This window comes from Nipponia nippon, unplaced genomic scaffold (assembly GCF_047370975.1).
Source record: "Nipponia nippon isolate SJK-2023a ecotype South Korea unplaced genomic scaffold, ASM4737097v1 scaffold_7, whole genome shotgun sequence".
NCBI classification, from domain to species: Eukaryota; Metazoa; Chordata; class Aves; order Pelecaniformes; family Threskiornithidae; genus Nipponia; species Nipponia nippon.
In genome coordinates this window covers 13822413-13843553 of record NW_028262391.1, presented here as the reverse complement: position 1 = coordinate 13843553, position 21141 = coordinate 13822413, and the positions used below count along the sequence as shown (strand labels likewise).

At 46.9% G+C, this 21141-nt stretch overlaps 1 protein-coding gene across 11 annotated transcripts in view; it reads right to left on the bottom strand.

The window, feature by feature from the left end:
• Positions 1–2476: 2476 nt before the first annotated feature.
• Positions 2477–21141, bottom strand: part of IL1RAP (interleukin 1 receptor accessory protein) — a 49034-nt gene continuing 30369 nt past the window's right edge. For 6 of the 11 annotated variants that reach the window (XM_087740150.1, XM_087740151.1, XM_087740153.1 and 3 more), the window contains 7 exons: positions 19733–19898; positions 18682–18753; positions 17401–17530; positions 16295–16443; positions 14033–14182; positions 12927–13070; positions 2482–3412 (listed from right to left, as the gene is read on the bottom strand). In XM_087740150.1, the coding sequence (XP_087596276.1) occupies positions 2688–3412; positions 12927–13070; positions 14033–14182; positions 16295–16443; positions 17401–17530; positions 18682–18753; positions 19733–19898 (1536 nt within the window). In that variant the 3' untranslated portion in view covers positions 2482–2687. Of the gene's footprint in view, positions 3413–6416; positions 10197–12926; positions 13071–14032; positions 14183–16294; positions 16444–17400; positions 17531–18681; positions 18754–19732; positions 19899–21141 lie in introns of those variants that run through there. The other 5 variants (XM_087740149.1, XM_087740156.1, XM_087740158.1 and 2 more) reach the window with 3 other exon arrangements.

Here is a 21141-nt window from a genome sequence, read left to right as displayed (position 1 = left end):
TGGGCGCAGGGGGTGATAGTATTGCGCTGACTGTTAACTTTGGAGACAATTGTATTTTTGTATACAACTGACAAATACATGTGTACCACAGAAGAGAGCAGTGATTACAGTCCATCTGCACCATTCACTGTCAGATAGGACATGAATAGATTTTAAATGATTTTCAGAGAGCAGAATTCAAACCCTGTGCAAAGAGTTGGATCTGGTCTTAAAGCAGGACCTTATGCTGATGCTTGGGGGTATTTCCAAGCAACATGCTTAGGATGTAGCTTGGAAATACCCCCCAAATACAACTGAAATTGGTTCTAGGGTTTAGTCCCTGTGTCCTTGCTAAGACACCCCATCCAGCACAGCATGCCTTCAGGCTCTGGGAGCCTGGCCTCAGGGGACAAAGGCTCTGCACCCACTGAAATCCATCATGTCTCAGTATTTGTTACAAGAGCAACCAAAACCCTAGGTCAGTTTGGTGGGTAGTAAAAGGGGTAGTTGAGGCAACAGGAGAAGCAATGGTCCTTACCAGTTTGCATTTGTTCTTTCATGAAGAGATGACAGTTTGCCCAAAAAGGCTGGAGCTGGCCATTTTGTACATCTGCTACAAGCTCCAGCTGTTGTTTCCTGCATCTTTGGATTGCTGTAGTCAACCAAGACAACACCACGGGCAAATAAGGGCAAAGTCTGTAAATAAAAGCTGTTTAAATGCCAACAAATAACAAATATGCTGACTCTGGAGGTTGACTAATTGCAAATTATTTGTATTTTGTAGCTTGTGTTTTCAGCTCTACCAGATTCATTGACAGCACCATCCCACATCTAGTTGTAAGCAACTGGAACCATTTAACCATTTAACGGTACTTTGATTACTTCTTACAAAACATTCTGCAATTTATCAGCTTGCTTTCCAAATATCTCATTCGTGCTCCTCCTCTTTGATCACTGAGACTGGCTGCATATGAACAAAACTTTTCTGAGCCATTTACAATGTGTCTGCTTGAAATTACAGAGAAATCCACGCCTGGAGAATTCTCTAGAGTCTGAATTTCTAATTCCTATAAGCTGGTAGAGGTTTTTTGCCCTTATTTTATTTAGATTGACTCAGCACCAGGTTTCTCGGTTTCTATTTTCTCTGTCTGTTGCAGCAGGTCTGTTAGGATTCAGCTCACAGAGACTTGTAATGGGAGAGCCATCAGCTGTGCTTGATCTCAGAAGGAGAGGACTGAAAAAGTCAGGGCAATAGTGGGGAATAGGGGCTGCTGAGGGAAGGAAAGTGATGTGTGAATTATAACTGGGCTTCAGCACTATTAAAAATGGGTGAGCTGTGGCCCCTTCCTTCCTCACAGCTCCAGGGCTGCACCTGAGGACATCAGATAAGGGTCTGGCCCTGGGGGACACAGACCCTGTACCCCAAGGGCTCAGCCCATATTTCCAAGGCAGAAGAAGAATAATTACCTACCAACCTGAGAGGCAAGAACTAGAATGACCAGAGTGGTGAAGGAGACCTTTTTTTTGTTTCAGGGAAAGAAAACAAATGCAGAGTATTACTCAGTCTGGCATGTCTGAGCAGCAGCTGAAGGCGGGCAGCCGACTCCCAGGATTAGCACCCTTCCTCGGTAGGGAGAGAAACCGTTACACAAAGCAGAATGAGGCATATGAAGTTTTCACTGCAGATGAAGACTGGGAAACTCTGCTGACAGCCAGCTCAATGGGCTGATGAAACAGCAGCCCCAGGGAGACTGTTCAAAGGCTCTTTTGGTTATTTAATGAAGCGTGGTTGAGTTTTGACCCCTCAGCTTCAATGCCTGAGGTTTTCTGTGAGTGTTTTAGGTCTTGCTCCTATCCCTGAGCTCATTGACTACTCAGAGAATTTTTAAAATCACATTTCCCTGGATTTGTAATGGTTTTCTTTCTTGCTGCGTGAAAGGCCACACAACTGACAGAACAAATTCATCATATCATGGAGCTGGGAGAGGGACAGAGCCCAGGAGCCCGCTGGAAGCACTGGGAACAGGAGGGGACCTCAGCCAGCTTGGGCAAACCACCTCCCCAGGCACTGCCTGCTGAACAAGGCTCCGACATTTACCAGTTCCCATGGCACTTGTAACAATAGCAGGTTAAAGAAATCAGTTTTATTTAGAGGGAAGGGACTTGTCTTAAAACTTTTGACCAAGTTCTTTTAAACCACAGTGGATAACGCACCGTACTGCACGGTGCACTCCTGCACTGGCAGGGGCTCCCATTGCCCTCATTAGCAAAGTTTCATCCTTTGCAGAATGCAGGCTTCCTCCCATTCTCCAGAGGTTACTGCCAGGAGCACAGCTTCTCCCCCCTCCCTCCCTCCCAACCCCTGGCTGGGGACCTGCTCTCCCGCACCCGACCCCAGCAGCAGCCCTGCAGCAAACACGACCACAGCTGGGGAAAAGCAATGCCAGACAAACACATTTTCAGCTCCACTTTGCAATTTAAATTAAGAAGGACCTGGGCAGGCAGCCCCCAGCTGCTGCTCTGTGTGTGGCTGCAGGTACCTGGCTCAGCTCACCAGCACCGGTGATATTGCTGCAGTCCTCCGTGCTGGCATGGGACTGATGGTGAACAACACCGCATCAGCCTGTGATATCATAAAAATATCTTGGCTGAGGCTGCAGTGAGTTTCTTTTGCCGGCCCAGCACCTGCAGTGCTGTCAGCCTCTTGGCTAGAGTACGTAGAAGTCATTGTTGTTCGACAGGTCGCTGTAATGGCAGAGGGCGAGAGCTGGAGCCTGTGCCAGCGGGGGCTCGGGTCGACTTCTGCCCTGAACCCCCTGTGCCACGGGCCTGCCCGAGCCTGGCTTGCAGAGATGAGTGTCCCACCTTGGCTCAGCCATAGCCCGATGCTTTCGCTTGAGTCTGCTGTCACCATTGCAATAGGTCCCACAACACCGGCATGTCAAGAAGTGCTTGGCTCGGTGTTTGGCCTTTGACTCGGGGGCTGGGGCCGTCCCCCCAGGAGTAAGAGTCCCTGCCGTGGTGCCCCGTGGGTCAGGCTGCCCTTTCAACTGGCTCCTTCTCCTCTGGACGGGGTCCAGGCTGATGTCCGACTGGGAGGAGCAGCTCTCGTTCCAGCTGGTGCCGGCGCTCAGGCTGCGCAGTGGCAGGGCGAGCCGCAACGCCTTCCAGAACTGGGAGCCGGAGCGCTTGGACTTCTCCCCCTTCCAGGTGACAAAGGAGACAGACTCCTTCAGCTGGAGGATGCTAGGGTGGGTGCACTGCAGTGGCCTGTACTCCACCACGATGAGCTTGGTGGCGATGGCGTTCTGGCACATGATGCCCAGCTTGAACTCCAGTAGGCTGATGCTCTTCTCCGTCAAGTAATCGGGACTCAGGACCACGATCATCCTGCGGCTCCTCTGGATGAAGTCGAACACAGCTTCAGTGGTATCTAAGAGTGCAAGGACAGAGGAATTGGGGTGCACAAGGGGGAGGGAGCGGGGAGAGAAAAGCTGAAGGAAGCTGTGTGGTGGCATACCTGCAGAGATCCCCCCTTCCCACAGAGGGAAACCTGGCACAAGCCCAGTGACTTTTGACTTGCCCACGCTCCTGCTAGCAGGGAGTGCAAGAGCAATAGCAGCATTTTTGTTCTGCGGTAGGTTTTGGAGAAGGCTGAAGTGGTAAACAAGAAGCCATGACAGCAGGTTAAGTCAGGACTGTACTCTGACTTCTGCACTGCACGGCATCACTCCTGCCCAGGGAAGTGCAGGTGTTTAATAAAGGGCAGGTCTTGTTTGGGAACCACCTGCCCACAGCTCTGGCACCCCTTTGCGTGGGGGGAACGAAGTGCAGCAATCATGTCATTGTGCCACAGCTCGCACTGCTGAGGCTAAGACCCACCTCCCTCCCTCTCATGCTCTCTCATCTAGAAATGGAAGCCTCCAAACTTAGAAAGCAAAAATGTCAGTCTTAAACCTCTCCATCAGTTCCCCTAGCTGTGATGGGGGGTGAAAATACTGTCCTTCAAAGCATTTCTTGGGATTAATTGCAGTTTGTAAAGCTCAGCAAGATGCTTAGCTGGAATGGTGCCAGGCAAGGGCAGCATCTCTTTTATTATGAATGTTGGAAAGCAGCAAACCTGAAGGATGTCCTTGGACTTCTATCTATGGCTTGGGATGCAGTAAGCATTTTGAAGATGTTGTGGCTAATGGGTGAGCAGTGGAAAGGATGGGAATTAATAGGGCTGTAGCACTTAGCAAATTAACCCAAGCTGATTAACAGGACTGTAAAAACTTAAAAGAACTCCACCCACTCACTGAGTGCTGGTGCCTGGGATGGGGTGGGGGGAAAGCGACCAGGACCTGGACCTGGACCTGGACCTGGACCTGAAGACAAGGTGGTGTTCAAGCAGGACAGGGATCATCGGAGTAAGAGCTCTTGCACACTCAGAGAGAAAAAGCTCCCTATAGGAATGTCTTGCAAAGAGCTGTTCTGGGGAGATGAGCTACCTGCTGCTTCCATTGCCTTTCACACTGCTAAAGCCTTGATTCCTCACCCTGGAGACTCCCCTCCCTCCCTGCCAGTGGAACACTGGTCTTTTATATAAATAAAAATACTGCTTCTTCCCTGCAATGGCAATGCCTCTTACGCTTCCAGCACTTGGCTGTCCCTTTCCTTATCTCATTGCAGAAGGTGCACCGTGTTGTACCTGGGTGCATCTTATTTTAATATTGTACAAAGCAATACTTTTTTTTTTCAAAGATATATGACTAGTTGTAAAACTCATTGTCACTAGATTAGTTGGGGACCAAGAACTTGGGACAGGAAAAATGCTTGAACAATAATATCCTAATGGAGAAAGTAAGGCACTGTTTGGTTCTTTAACATAACACTGGAATTTAAACCAAAATATTTGGAGTATTTTTTTCTTGTACACCAGGTTTGGGGGGATTTTCCTCCCCAACACACACAAGAAAACACTGATTCATTGAAACCGAAAGTAGATGACAAAGTCAGTTCTGTCAGAATTGTCATTTAACGCCGTGAAACATTCTTACCACCCTATTTCAAAGGCACAAAGAATTGGCAGCAATCTCCCAATTTACTGAGTCCAGACCTCATTCAAACCGTTCTATAACTGATTGAGATCCATTTTGAAATCAGCCAAGCTTCAACACTTTGCGAAAGAAAAAGCTCCTTTGCTGGTTTGAAAGGTCCTTCTTTTTGAAACTGGAATCACAGAATCACAGCGAAATGTAGGCAGGAGCAGCCCCTGGGAGGTCACCTATTCTACCCGCCTGCTCAAAAAGCACAGGTTCAATTAATGTGAGCGATTCCAACACTGCTGAAATGAAATGTTTTGATTGAGCTGACAGTGATCGTTTTCTTTTATCAATTTTGAATTTGCAACACTTTTTGAGGCTCGACATTTTTTTGGCAGAGAAAATGCTCAGATTCCCAAAGATAGATTTTATTTCTGAGGATGCGATGCTTTTAGACTTGGCTAACCAGGATACCTTGGGATGTTCAGTTTACAATGTAATCCCAGCTCATGAAAAATCCTGAGTGGCCACTTCACAATGTGCAGGCAGGATGGTTCCCTCCCAGTGACACCAACAGCACAGGATGGGACAGGCAGCAATAATGCTGCGGGGGTTTGGATACCAACAGAGCTGGGAATTTGATATTCTTGGATATCTGCTTTACACTAAAAAACTTCCATCTTACAAAGGACACTGCATATTTTTGTTGGTTTACTTATGTCTCCCCTAATGCACCCCAGAGACGTAACAGAGGATTACAAGAGCCACACATTTGTCACAGCCCAGTAAAAGCTGGGGGGGGTCATAGACCCCATACCCCATAGACCCCAAATCCATAGATTGTCACAAGAATTCATTTTGCTAGTGGTCTGGAAGTGCTAGGCTCTCTCTCAACTTACCTGCTACCATGCAAACAAGGGAAAAAGCCAAGAAAGTGGCTTGGATGAGAAAATATGGAGCTGAATGAACCTTTTCTACCCAACTACCTGGAAGGTGATGGGCAAAGCAGCCTAAGAGTGAGTTTGATTTCTGTGGTTAGGGCAGATTTCCAAGATTTCTCTTCAACATTCTGGCTTGGTCTCTCAAGCAAAGGGATAGTGTTTCCCTCCCGTCTTTCTATCTTGTGATTGCCAAGTGAGCACTTTTCGGGTCAGAGACTTTCTGTATGTGCATGTTCACTGCTGGGTGACATTTGAGTGCTGCATGGTGTTTCTGCTTGCATGGCCCTGGTAGTAGTGGTGGTGGCTCAGGATCTCTGCAGGCACACCATGGAACAGCCAGAAAAATGCCCCCCTCTACAGAGGTGTCCCCGAATGACCTTGATGCTTGGACTACACACAGTCATCTTTATTCAATGGCCTTTCGCAGACATAATGGGAAGGAAAATGATACTTATGAGAAATGCACAAGGACTGAAATGCAAAAGTGAAAATGTTTTATTGAAAAGCAAAATAAAATAATACTGACACTTCACAGACCAAATATCACAAAGGCAAAAACATACAGAAAAGAGAAGGGAAAACTCTGGAACAGCTGTACAACATCAAATGGCACAGGGGGAAGACATTTTTTCCAATTTGTGCCACGCTGTTTCCCCATGAAATAGCAATGAGGAACTCTGTATGAGCTGCATATTGATAAATGTTAGGTTAGAGCACAGAAACTCAAATGAATCAACTGAACTAGACAGACGCTGTGACAGAATCCCATAATGGAAACAACATGTGGCATAGGATGAAATGGTAGGCGTATTGGAGGTGCTTTGCAGATCTGCATTACAGCTGGGACTGGGGTTTACCCCTGGCCTGACAGCTCCCAGCAAAGCCAGTGGTAAAGCTCCCGCGGGAGCAGAGCCTGCTCCAGTGCTATTCCTTCCACGCTGCTCCCTCTCGACCTTTCAGGCCCTCTTCAGACCATCACACCTTTTGCTTTGTGGGTGCTCTGCTGATGTCTCTCAGTACTCCTGTTCTGGGGTTGCAATGGCACCAAGGGCCACTGCAATGTATGCTAGAGAAAGTCCTGGTCCATTGTTTATTTGGAAAACTCTTTGAATAAAATCAGCAAAATAAGTGAGGTGGATTTAACTTCCTAAAATAATCAGACTAACTAAAACATCAGCAGAAGTTCTCTTGGTACCTCAGCCAAAAGTGAGATGTGACGTGGTGAGGTCTGGGATGTTAATTGAATTTATGCATAATTTTGAGTCAATTTTTTAAAAATTAAATTGGAATCTAACACAGTTCTGCTTTGGCCTCAGGGCCTTCCCTCTGCCTGTAGATCTGGCAGCCGATTATAGCGACGCTGAAAACACAAACAAATAGGTGAAGCTGAGCAAAATGATGTGGTTGCAACGGCTTCATAAAACTGAGCGTGGTTTTGGGTGCTCTCTCGTACAAATGAAGCTTTCTGGAGTGTGGGAAGCAGCTCTGCCCCTCCACAGACAGCCACAGTAGAAAAGCTCGTAACAGCAAAGCTTTTAAGCACCTCTGAGCAGATGAGGAGCTCCGCTGCCTTCAGTGAAGCTGACTGCAATTTTACCTGCTTAAAGCAAAGCTTACTTGGGAGGGGGGTGAGGATGAAGAGGAAGGTGAGAAAGAAGCTCTTTCTTTGAACAGAAAGAATCTGTTCCACATGTGTACAGCACCTGCCCAATGGCATGGGTGGCTGTGGCTCTCCACTGCCCTGGAATAACATTATTAATCATAAGATGCTAAGAGCACGGGGTTTTGCTGATACCAGGATTCAGCCCCACACCTTTAAGGCTGGGCTGTTTACTGGGACACCCTCAAACCTCCCTGCTCACCTGGGTGAACAGTGCATAGACTCCAAATTGTAATGCTTTTTTAATGCCATTATGAATGGCTATGCTTCACCCACTGGACACCAACAGAACAAAGGCGTGAGTCAGAGGTGACTCAGAAGCAACCATTATCGACAAAAAATAAGCATGCACTTAGTGTGTGTAATACTGAATTCCACAATTAAGAGGGCAGGCCATTGCATCAGGAGCTACAGGAGTCTGGAGACACCCCCAGAGCTTGTAGTTTTACGTGAAAACATTGTGAAAAACCGTACCAGTCAATGCCAGGGGCCTGCTGTGCTTTGGTCTGTCCTACAAGGGAAGGGATGCTCCCCCTCTCAGTCTGAAAAGCCTGTCTGCCAGGGGTCAACTCACCAGGTCCTCTTCTATGCCTGCTGCCTCCCATTGAAGCAAGCACTGATAGTGGTTTTTTATATTTCCATTTTGTGCAAAGGTTGCAGAAGCTCAGATACATCCCCTGTTCTGCAACTCTGGGCTGGAAACAAGATGGGTGGAGACTTGCTTTGTAAAGCCAAGGCTAGTTTAAACCTGAGCCCTGAATTATGAGTGGTGAGGTTGTTCATACCCAGGCAGAGAACACTGAGTCTTCATGGAATCATAGAATAGTTTGGGTTGGAAGAGACCTTTAAAGGTCATCTAGTCCAACCCCACCCTTCAATGAGCAGGGACATCTTCAACTAGATCAGGTTGCTCAGAGCCCCATCCAACCTGACCTTGAATGTTCCCAGGGATGGGGCATCTACCACGTCTCTGGGCAACCTGTTCCAGTGTTTCACCACCCTCATCATAAAAAATTTCTTCCTTAAATCTAGTCTGAATCTACCATTTTTTTAGTTTAAAACCATTACCATTGTCCTATCGCAACAGGCCCTACTAAAAAGTCTGTCCCCATCTTTCTTATAAGCCCCCTTTAAGTACTGAAAGGCTGCAATAAGGTCTCCCTGGAGCCTTCTCTTCTTCAGGCTGAATAACCACAACTCTTTCAGCCCTTCCTCATAGTCTTACCGAGCTGGACAGACCTAGTAGTTTTTAATAAGTTTGTAGGGTCTCCTGGGGAGTTGGACATACATCCAGTGTCACCCCAGAGGCCTCAGCAGCACTTTGCATGATGCTTTCCCCCAGCCAGCAGCACGGAGACAGTAGGCGGGTTCAGTAGTAAACTGGGGTTCCTTGCAGTGCTTGTTAAGTCCCTGAGTTTACTCTACAAAGAAGCATCTCTCAGACATGCTCCATGGGCTGTACTAATGAGAGATATCCCCTGGATTACGAACATTACAGCCATGAAGGATCTGGGGTACGCAGGAGACTGCAGAGTCCCAGAGACTGACCACTTATTAGTAGAAATGCTACAATACAAATATCACTTAGCAGAGACTTTTTGCTTTTTTTTTTTTTTAAATGCTTTTGTAACAGCCATTTCACATTGCCAAACTATCTGAATGCACCTGCTCCTACAGAAATGTGGGGAACAAAGAGAAGAAGCCTCAAGAGTCTACACTCCCCCCCACTGCAGCAGAAATCTGTGATCCCACAGCGATCAGGACTATATAGCTGGGACGTGTATGAACGGCTCTATATGGGAGCCACCCTTCAAACTGTTCCCCAGCCTCTGCAACAGGGACCAATGACCAGGAAGAGTGAAGCTGCTTAGGAGAGGAAAGGAGCTCTGTCCTGGATGCTAAGGTCCCATAGGAACTGGATCTAGGAATACTGGCCTATACAAATACCATGCTATCACAAGGTGCTGGCTGCATCCCACCTGGATAGCCTGAATGTAGACCTCGAGCCCAGGGCTGGTGTGGTTGATGACAAAGACGTGCATTTGCAGAGAGGAGATGTATGCATCTTTGGTGTCTCTACTGCCAGGGCAGTAGAAAAGCTGCAGGGAAGCATGACTGTCCTCTGAAATGCCTGGGACACAGTCCTTCATGGCAAAAACCCCAAGTTCCTTCCCGCTCCCTGGCCTAACCTGTGGATTTTTGAGGTTTGTTTTGTTTTGTTTTCTGATGGTGTCAAACATTTTTCAGGGATACGTATGAGCCCATCAAGGCTCAAACTCCTGCTAATTTTTTTCACTGGCATTTCCACCTGGAGCTGCTTCCAGAACCTGCCCTTTGGGAACTTGGATTTCTCGCCTTTCCATTTAATGACAGTCAAGGCCGCCTTGGCCTGCTTCAGCTCCTTCACTTTGCTCTTCTTGATGGCTTTGTACTGCACTAGAATGACTTTGATGTTGCCCTTGGAGGCCATATTCTCTAGACCAGCCTTGAGCTCCAGCAGGGCCTGTGTCCCCTGCAAGACGTAGTTGGGGCTCAGGACAACAAGCAGACGTCGGCTTTTCTGGATGAAGCTCAGGGTTTCGTCTGTGACAACTGGGAGAAAGAAACATTGAGGTGGTTAGTGATGGCCAAGAACACGCTGCTGAACAGCTAGTGTGACACCAGGTGTCTCTTGAAGGGGACACTAAAATCCCTTCGAGGCCCTCTCTAGAGACTATACTGGTGCTTCCCAGCCCTGGAAGCGATTCCAGGTGGGGCCTCCTACACCATTGCTGGTACCCACTGCCCCGTACAATGACATCTTCTACTCCCAGCCCCAGGATGCCTACAGATGTGTTTCCTCCTCCCCATGCCACACGGAGATGCTCGAGGTAGCTACATCTGAAAGGCACTGTACCACATGGCAGCGACACCACTCAATGCTACGAGGATGCCATGTGGCCAAGAGGGCTGCTCTGGTAGGCTCAGATTTTGCTTCCTTCTAGTGAGAGCAGAGAAAGAGGCTCTCTGGAACAAAGCAGAAAAATTGCCAGCTGGACAACACATGACCTCAAGGAAAAGACTCAGCCTGAAGAGGCGTCAGGAAGCCTGAATGCCTACTCTTACATCCTCCTCTGGTAGATGTCCAGAATGACTCTGGGTAATCCCTTCACTCCTCTTGCCTCGGTTTCCCCACACCAAACACACACACTAAGTATCTACACCTTCCCTGAGTGTCCTCATGGGTTAATTTGCTTTGGAAATACTACCATCCTAACTCCTGTTACTCATCCAGCTGTTCCTGTTGCTGTCATCAATGAAAGCAGATTTGAGTGTTTCTAGAAGTGACAAGTAAACTGCTCTGAGGACTTTTAATGAAGTGTCCCAAAAGTGACACCCTTTGAGCTGGAGACATGTCATCCTCTTTGATTTTCTAACACCTGCAGGTAGATTGTCCTTGGGCACCTTTCTGTAATTAATGTGAAAATTCCTTGTAAGCATGAATCCTGGTGCTTGCACTCTCTGCGGCAGCATCTCCCACACTTCACTGACAAGGTAATGCTCTTGACTGGTCAGAAAATACAATGGAGAATAAAATAACGCTGACGGGCAACTTCATTTAGCTGTCAAGCACGTTTGATTAGTTCCTGTCAGCAAACTTGCAGGATAATCCATCTCCCACTGTTTCTTCATCAAGGACAACATAACTCTCTACCCGTGACACAGATGCATGCTCTGGAGGCATGACACCAGCTGCCAAAAGCTATTTCCTGGCCCGCCGTGCTTCCCCGAGAAGGAGATTAGTCAAGTCCCAGCTAAGAAACAACAGGGAAGCCCCAGCAGTGTTGCAAACAGCAGTGCAATGTCAAGCCACCCCAGCAGTGCTCCGGAGGGCTGGTGCTGGATTGAGGCTGGCAGTGACTGCCATGGTGAGCAGTGATGGGAGCACTCCGGACGTGAGGGTGAAGGGCAGGGAGCCCAGGAGAACCGCACTGGGAGGAAAATGAGACCCTCCAAAAAGGAAAGGGGAAGGATGTTAAGAAGCAGCAGAGGGAACGGGAAGGAGATGTATGTCTTGAGAAACAACCAGTGAGAACAGCTCAGAGCAAACCTGCTCTGAGCCTGGCACTGGCATCAAGCAAATAGAGCCTGGAGATAGCCCTGCCATGTCATCCAGGGTCTCTCTAGAAGGAACAGCATCAGGATTGCAGCTGTCTCCCTGATCCCTGAGGCACACATATTTATTTGCCCTCAAACTTAGAGGTGCTGTGTCCTGGCAATGATCTAGGAGATAAAGATAAAAAATCCCAGACTGATTCTGCTCCCTCTGTCACGCAGCTGGGCTGGGACTCCAGTAATCCCTCCTTTCCTACCCAAAAGGGACCCTGATGGACTTTATCAGCACAGGTTCTGTCATCAGTGGGGCCCTGACCCAAAGCCCATGAATTCAAGGTGGGGTGATCTGCACTGGCAAAAGTTCAGGCTTTGAACTTCTAGTAGGTGTCAGGGATCATACAGCCAACTGAGCCTCCAGGACAGTGGAGACTGAGTGTTGGCTAGATTTGTGCCTCTGCTATGGCACCTGTGTGACTGTATGCATATCTGGAGAGTTTCACAAACTTCCATTCTTGGTGATTCCTTACATCCCTCCAGCAGATGCTGTGTCCAGAACCTCGTATGACTTAGCTTGAAACAGTGGAAAAAATGTACATCTTAGTGAAGAGATGAGTCTCACTACCTGCAACAAAGTATTTTTAATCATAGCAACTTAATTGTATGCCATGTTAGACACAGACTCTCTAATTAATGAAGTGAGTGGGAGACTTTCTGGGAGGGTACGTTATCTTCTCACTTATGTTGGCATGGTGCTCTCCCCACCTCCCAGAAGCAGACACTCCTGGTTTTTACAGGCATTCACCATTACCCTCTGTGAACTACCATTCTGGTCCAGTATCACACTCCCCCTGCCTCTTTTCTTTCTAGCCTTGACTTTATCCCCCCTTTTTTAAGGCAGCTCAGAGGGTTTGCATGAAGGTCAGTGGTCCGGTTCCCTCATGTTGATAGACCAATCACTCTTGCACATCACTTCTGGGGAGAGCAATTGAAATAACCAACTACCACCACTTGCCTGCCGCAGCCTTTTTGGTGGCCTGGAGCATCTACGACATTGTCACGTGAAGCAAAAACATTGGAAGATAGCAACAAGAGATCATTAATGGACATGGGGAAAAAAACCAAAGGACAAAGTTAATCTGGATAGGCCAGTTTCTATCAATTATCAGTATCTCAAAGAACAATAAAGAGAGGATGTGCATGGAGCACAGCCCTCCGTGAAATACTCACTTCCCCCAGGGAGGCTGTCTCTGTCGAAGATACACAGCTTGTACCCAAACTCGTTCTCCAAGACTCCCCGCAGTGTCAGCAGCACAAATTCCTCCTCCTCTGCGTTGCGCGCGTAGGACACGTACACATCGTACTCCTTCCCATCTGAGCGTTGGGAGTGCAGAGAAACACAAACGGCAGAAGAGACACTTGTGATACTGCACATGCTGAGCCTTTGACTTGCTTCACGGGAAAAGCAGGTATGAAGGCTCACTTTGAGCCCTAGCACCGCAGATTAAGACACATTGATTTCCATAATTACAAGACAGCAGCGCTGCCTCTTTGACTATCCAGCCTGAATGTGCAGGTACCCAGACACTGCTGGGTCGCTGAAGGCACGAGACCACAGCAAGATGACCAACCCGTTCTGTCCAGGGTCCTTTTGTCTTTTGATATCTCTGACACTGCTTCCTCTCATTGCTGTCTATCCACATGAGCAGTCCCACCAGACAGAGACTTGCACCCTGCCTACACCCTCTGAGAGCCGCCGCACCCCCTTGGCAGGTTCACACCACAAGCTGTGAGGGCTCAAACACCCTCCTCATCCTAGAGAGGAAGAAATCTCAGTTCAGAGTCCCAAGAGGTGAACTCCCAGTAGCACCAGGAAGCTGAGGAAGAACTGAGGACAGAAGGGTGATTTCCAGATCCATCCTTTTGGATGCCTTCCCACATTTTAAAGCAAATCATCCTGGATTTGTGAATCCTTACATAGTCACCAGAGAAATCAGGGACTTACTGAAACTTGGTGACTTATCTTGACCATCTAGATCAGATGAAACAGCTAGCCATCAGCAGGGTAGCACCCCAGGGAGCCTGACACATCCATGCTTCACCTCTGCAGAGAATACAGAGGACTTCTTTCTTTTCTCTTCTTTCCCCTGACCCAAGCCTGACTCCTCTTGCTCTAAAATGACCCACACAACTGAATGCAGGTATAGAAATGGAACGTCAAAATGTCATCATGCTGTGAAGAGGGTTAAAAATAGCTTATATGAAAATTCCTGTAAGAAAACAAAGGGTCTGGCCTGCAGCAGGATAAAATAAATGTAAGCCCTTTAACTCCTTACCAAGAATGGTTTCATCTGTTCCAAAATGAGCCCGATAGAAGAGGACCATTTCAAGCCAATAAACGTGATAGACGACTATCAGCACCACAACAAGCAGGATGGTTGCCCCCAGTCCACAGGCCAGCTCCACGGTATACTTCGGTGCTACAACTGGGTTCGAAAAGAAAGAGCAGGTCTGGTTTACAGAACAGGTTGGGCCTTCAGCTAAGCAGGAACAAGCTTGTGTCACATAGGAGCAGGCAGATGGCAGAACGACCTGTTGATGGAAACCACCTGCACAGTCCAAAGTCAGCTCATGAACATGACCATCTCAGCAGCATATGCAAACTCTTGGGGCAACACAACAGCACTCTACTTCTAGGAGAGCCAGCCAAAGCTCACCTGCAGCAAAGGCAATGGCCACCATTTTCCCTCCCCATCAAATACACAGAGTTCTTGTGGCTTGTCCCAGATTGACAGCAAAGATATTACTAGCCATGGCCTGATTGTTTTCTACCAGGAAAGAAGAATCAGAGTTCATTACAGAAAAGCTGAAATGCTTGCAAACAAATACAACAACCTGTGGACATCAAGCCAGAACATCACAGGTCCCCCTCCAACTCATACAATGTCTGTCACACCACTGCTGCTTGTTTCTATTAAGGACAGAAAAATAACTCTTCTAACTGTATCCCTGGGCAACTCCATTTTTATGGCAATTCAGGTGGCAGCTGACATGCACACCGGCAAACTGTATGATAAAAGAACAGCAATGAGTGGAAACATCACCAAATTCCAAGATTTAATGTTTTATTAGAAACTGAACTACAAAAAAGAAAATTTAAGGAATGTAACAACTTTCATTAGGTGAGCAGCAGTAAGTACCTGAGAAGGAGAGGGAAATCATCCAGAAAAAGCAGGAAACATATATAATCTAATGTAATGAATCAGTTGGAGCCAACATACATAGCTACTTCCTAAAAACTGGAAGACAAGTGCTGAGGGGTTAGGTTCTGGCATGCTTGATATTCCTATGCGCAGTGGGATGGTCTGCAGCGAGCTTAGCTTAAGGTTGCTCTGCCAGCAGTGGTCAGGGATGGTTCTTGGATTTTGTCGTGGCACAGAGCAGAAAGGAGGGGTGGTGAATAACCAGGTCTGCTCAGAGCAAACCCACTCAACTGCCCAGGAGCAGACGGGGGAGAAAGAGAGACGGTAGTACAGATCAGTCCACTAGAAAACAGCATTTAGGCACTGCTGTATAGAGAAAGAATCTGAAGATTTTTAGATTTGCTTCTGCTACATGTACAAACATTATCATCCCAGAAGAATTATATATGTAGGATGAACACACTGGCAGATGGTTTCAGTCTTTCTCAGTTGTATGTTTGGTCTATTGTTCCTTCCTAATGATCCAGAAAAGGTTTGTCTCAAAAGAATGGGACTAAAAAGGAAGGACAAAAAGGAAGGAGGCTCTGTGAGCCTTCCCATGCTAATAGGGCAGAGTAGGGGGAAGAAGGTGTCTGGCATGAGCTACACAAGACAGGGTAGCATCCCTTATGGGAGAGGGGAGGTCCAACATACAGCAAGCCGGTGTTGAAGCTCTAGATGAGGTTGATAAGGAGGCGGAAATATCCACCTTAATCAGGAAACCTCACATACCTACAGTGAAGGCTCAGTTCTTATGACTGAGGTGGGTCTGGGAAACAGGAACAAAATCTTTGATGAAAGGAAGATGTAGGAAAAAACCCACACTGAAGAGAGCTGGATCAGTCCATACCATCCATGCTGAGATGGCTGTATCTAGACTAGAGCATCATCACAGCAAGGAGTAAAACCACAGAGCATTGTGGTTAGACTGCCTCACTCCCTGAGCAGTGTCAACGAGTGCAGCCTGCCTTCTGGAGGATGCCAACTAGTAGCTGTTGCGTCACGCAAAACTCTCACGCAATCAAGTAACCTGAAATCATTTCAAGCAGCCTGTCCCCTCAGGTCTGCTTCAACTGTGGTACATGGATGGAATGAGAGGTCTATCCACTCCTCTCTCTCCCCAGGCATTTGACTGTGGTAGAGTATATGTGACACATGTCCTTTGCTCCCTGCCTCCAAGAAGTGGTGCAATATGACAGCAATAATACAGCAGTGCATACAGAACAGCATGTGTTGGGGCAAGGCCTGATGGAATTATTTGTTCCCCTACTGTTTTGCAGGGCAAGGCTCAAGGCAGTACCGACAGCCCTCTCTGAGCATGCCTCATTTCACACCCATGCTCTGCAGGTATTTTACCTTTCATGCGCACTACGGCCTGGCTATGGTCCTCGCCTTTGGCGTTTCTGGCATAGCAAGTATAATTCCGTTTCAAGTCCTCTGGTGTGGCTTTTGCAACTGTTAGAGTCCTTATGACAGTTTTGTCTTCAAAATCTCTAGTAATTTCACTGTAAGAGAAAAACTAGAGCATTACATATGTGAAACTGCAGCAAGTTCTTAGTGACAAATACTCCTTTCCCTGATATAGCCCAACTCTTTAAAAAAAAAACCAAAACACCTAAACTGATATTTATAAATCAATACATACTTCAGATTTTAATACAGCTGCAGCTGTTCCTTTACCTGATTTTCTTTAATATTTATTTTCCCACTCATATTTTCTCATTGCAGATGTGTCACATTGCATTTTAGAGATAAAGGAAGTTCTTGCCTACAAAGCAACAAGATCTCATGAGCTCAGGATTCAGAGCCCATGTCACATTCCCTGTGCAATCCTGGATGAGTCACTTTGTCTCTCTCTGCCTGAATTGATCATGTGCAAAATGGGGATAATAATATTTCCTTTTGCCTTTCCTTTTTCTACGTAGATTTGCAAACCGATTGGGGCAGTGACTGCCTTCCACATGTAATTCAGCACCCAGCAAACAGGACTCTGAACCTCATTTGGGTTCTTCGTGTAACTGAATCTCTATTCCTCCTAATCAATACTATGTATATTACTACATTTTTGTTTTCAGCCTCTGTTTTTTGAAACATTTTTATCACTTATGCTATTCAGGAACCTTCCTCTAAATAAAATTGTGTCTGCCCCTGTTTTAGAAGTCCCATAATAGCAGCAGCTGTTGGCATCACAGTGAACAAGTGATGATGTGAACTGGTAAACAAAGCTCCCTCAAATCCTTCTTTAAGACAAGACACTGTCCAGGTCTGGAGGCCTCCTCCCTGGAGGTCCTGGTGCTCATCACAGCACAGTGCAGACACAGGGGTTTGTGATTAACAGGAAAGTGGGGGACTCCACACTCCCTTGCAAGTGAAAATGGGACTGTCGCATGTCTGCACCCACACCCCTCTGCAGGACCCAAGAGAGGGTTAGATAAAAATGAAGGTTCACATTACTATGTTACCTTTGTGTGACTTTTATCTTGGAGTCCATGATGTCATCTGTGTTTTTCCCATCTATGGTCCACCACACCTCAGTCCGGGAGTCCTTCAGGAAGGTGAAGAAGACCTCACAGGGCAGAACAAGGTCATCTCCTGGGAAGAAAGGAGCAGAGTGAGGTATTGCAAAGCAGGAACAGCATCACCCTGACTTTTGTGCTTTCAAGTGATCCTACCAGCCTGAGCTCTGCCTCCCTTCAGGAGGGAATGAGGTCAGCATCCACCTTCAGACATCTGATAACAGTTTAACACCCCAGACATGTTGATTTATGACAGACAAATAAATAGGAAAAAATATCCTGCCTTCTCAAATGTGTTACAAATTCCTTGACTGCACCAAGTGACCCACCCAAAGGGAGATGCTCCATGCCAACCACTTCCTTGGAAAGCTGGGCAGTGTTGCTCATCCCCACTGCACAGGGGACAGATGTCATAAAGTGAAGGATCCAGCTCCACAAAAACATTTTGGTGTGGGAACACTTGTTCAGGCATTTAACTTCCCCTCAAGATCAGGCTTGGGAGTGTGAATATCTTTGTGATCAGCCCGTAAGTGATTTTATCTTATAAAGTGACTGTGGAAGAAGTCCGACCTTCTGAGCCAAAAAAGCTGTGCTTTAAAGTGAAGACCCTGCTGCTAATCATCATCATTGGCGCCACAGTTATTGTAGTAATGTAATGGGACATGATCCATTCAATATAGGGAGTTGCTCCAAAGAGCTATCAGTCTGAACAGATGGGGTGGGGGAAGGGGCGTGGAACCCCGTTACACAATGCTGTGAGGCCAGCAAAAGGAGAGCTGTCATTAACTAGGAAGTAATCAGCCAAAAAGGGAGAGGAGATGAGCAAGAAGTGGCCAGAAGGCTGAAGCCACTGAGGGGCTGAATGAGGGAGGGCTGGAGCAAACCACAGCCAGGGACAGGGCTGAGACAAGGTCCTACAGGAATTTCTCTAAGTATCTGAGGGTCCCCATTTCGTCTGCAGCTGCAGTTCTGCATCTCTGTGCCTGAATATCTATCTTTACTTGTGCTTGCAAAAATAAACTTTTAAAGCTGTGCTCTCCTATTCTGGCATCAAGAACTGGCACCCTTCACTGTCTGCCAGGCAACTTGTGGCAGCTCATGTGCTCTGCCAGGGAAAGCACCAGGGATGCACTGCAATGGGAGAGCTTCTGTGCCTGGCTGGGTCTCCCTGTCCCAGCAGGCAGGCTGCCAGGGCAGCGACAGCAGGCAGCAAGCGTTGCAATTTACCTGCTTCCAGTTCGTAGACAACCTTCTCATTTGGAGAGGTGAATTGTGGTGGCAAGGCCTTGTTCGGAGATCCTGCGGGAGAGAACAGAGAGCCCCCGACGGGGACCGGGACTTCATAAGTACCTGGGGTCCTTGCAGCCTCACTCATGATGCCCTTGTGCCCCGCTGCACGTGCCCCGCTGCACGTGCCCCAGTCTAACTTGTGATACAATCCTGCTGCAGAGTTCCATGCAAAGAGAAATCTAATCCTAGTTCCCACTCAGGGCCAGACCCAGATTCTGAGGCTCCTCCAAAGTTTAGGTAAGTCTAGATACAAATTTTTGGGCCTCTCGCATCAGAAGAGCTCCATACCCCTCTCATCTCCCACAAGGCACAACCTGTACTAATTTTTTTTTTTTATTGCTGCTTCTAGAAAACAAAATACAAACATAATTTCTTGTTGCAAGTATTTAATTCAGCTGTCAAAGCAGCAGTTGCCATGGGACTCCGCATGTGCTCTACTGTTCACTAGGTTTTTAAGCTCTCTCTACAATTCCCTGGCAGGCAGGCTGAGCCCTTGTGCCTGGGATGGACCTGTCCAAGCACTGGGCTGGGTAACTGGAGCCCTGCCTGGCCAATTAACAGTCTCAAGCTCAGCCCACAAGGCTTTGAGATTGCAAGACGACCAAGGTAAGTTGGCTACAATGGGACAATCCCACAAATAATGATGAGCAAAGGGCACTGGAGACAAAAATGAGCAAGACTGCCAGGGTTATGCATTCACATGCCAGCAGAGGGTACCCCTGGCCATCTCATGGGCTGTACCTCACCAGCCTAAGCCTGGCCACCCTCTCTGTTGTTTGGGGCATTTGATGTGGTAGCGGGTAGGACCTCCAGTGCAACCTGGAGCAGTCACACGAGGCTGACCCCAGCAAGCAAAAGCATACCAAGTCAGTTGGGTAATGCAGATTGAGCACAACCACAAATGGATCCTGTGACAGACTCTTCTAGCTGTTTTCACCACTTCTGCAGTTATCCACCTGCATTTTACACATTTTAAAGTCATTCTTACCCACCACCTTCATCTTTATGGTTCTGGTGAGATTATAGGTTCTTCCATGGTCCTTGAATGTCACAATACAAGTGTAATTCCCTTTATATGCACTGCGGACAATGCCAATGACAAGCCTGGGCCCTTGGGGGTATCGCTCATAGAAGCCATCCACCGAGTTGCAGTTCTGGAGTCAGGCAGAAAAACACTTGAGTTTTGGGATTCAAAAGTAAAGATATTGGTTTAAATGCTACTACAAAGATCTGTTTGTAAACTATGAATATGATACTTGGAATTATGATGTAGGTCAGACCTAAATACCATGAACTTTGAGCATGTTGGAATACAAACTGGTATGTTCACCTTGAAAATGAGGTGATGAAACAGATGACCCTAACAGTTTTATCCTACCTTAAATACAGACAAGTTTATAGGAGAGATCTCTGATCCAGAAGTACATTTGCAATCAAGGCGAGCGCCTCAGCAGAGTGAAGAGTGAAAGTAAAGAGAGATGGGAAGAAAATGCTGATGTATTCATAAATGGATACTAAGACTAAAGGACATGTCCCCCGTTGATGTCAGTGTGTCTAACTCTTTCGGGACTAATCAAGCTACCTTCACTGACTTCAGCTGAGGATGAGGCCCCAAAATTGGCAACTGGCAAATGAGAATCTGTAGTACAGAAACCTTAATAACTCTTCTCTTTCTGTCAGGCGAGACAGGAAACCTCTGCCAAGTACCAAGCTAGAGATCCCTTTTCAGAAAGGGGTTATGCAGATGACATCTTGATTGTCATAAAACCCAAAGATGTGCACATTTTCTAAGAGATTATTTCTGAATGGTACATTTCCAAATCAGATACATCCTAATGGGGCAGTTTAAGACAGGGGTCATATACCAGTTTTAATGATTTTTATTAGGCATGGGATGACTTGCTGCCTGAAAAATTACTTCCATGGGGCTTTTTGCTTCATTCTGCTAATTGATTGTTGAGACGTGAATTTCAATGAATGGCACAAGTAAAGCATTTCAACTACTGGATTGAAACTGCTCCTCTTGGATACAAAAGTAAGTTTTTCCTGAAGGGTTTGAGAGATATTTTTTTTCTTTTGGGGTGGGTTTTTTTGTTTGTTTGTTGTTTGTTTTTTAAATCAGCAGGTATATTTGTTGCCAACTTTATTATTAAATTCACTCATACAGAACCTTCTATCTAGAAATCCAAAAGCACTTTATAAGCAGTTAGACAATTCAGTCCCATAACCCTCTGGCTGCACATCCCGTGAGAATTCTTATTCTCTCTTGACTAAAGGCATCCGCCTAGAGAAAAACACTGAGGTCAAAATTTAATAAAATTGAGCAGGAATTCTGTAGGCAAGAGCCTGAGGATGGCTGAAGACAGCCTAATTATCAGAGCAGGTTGGAGGGTGGGG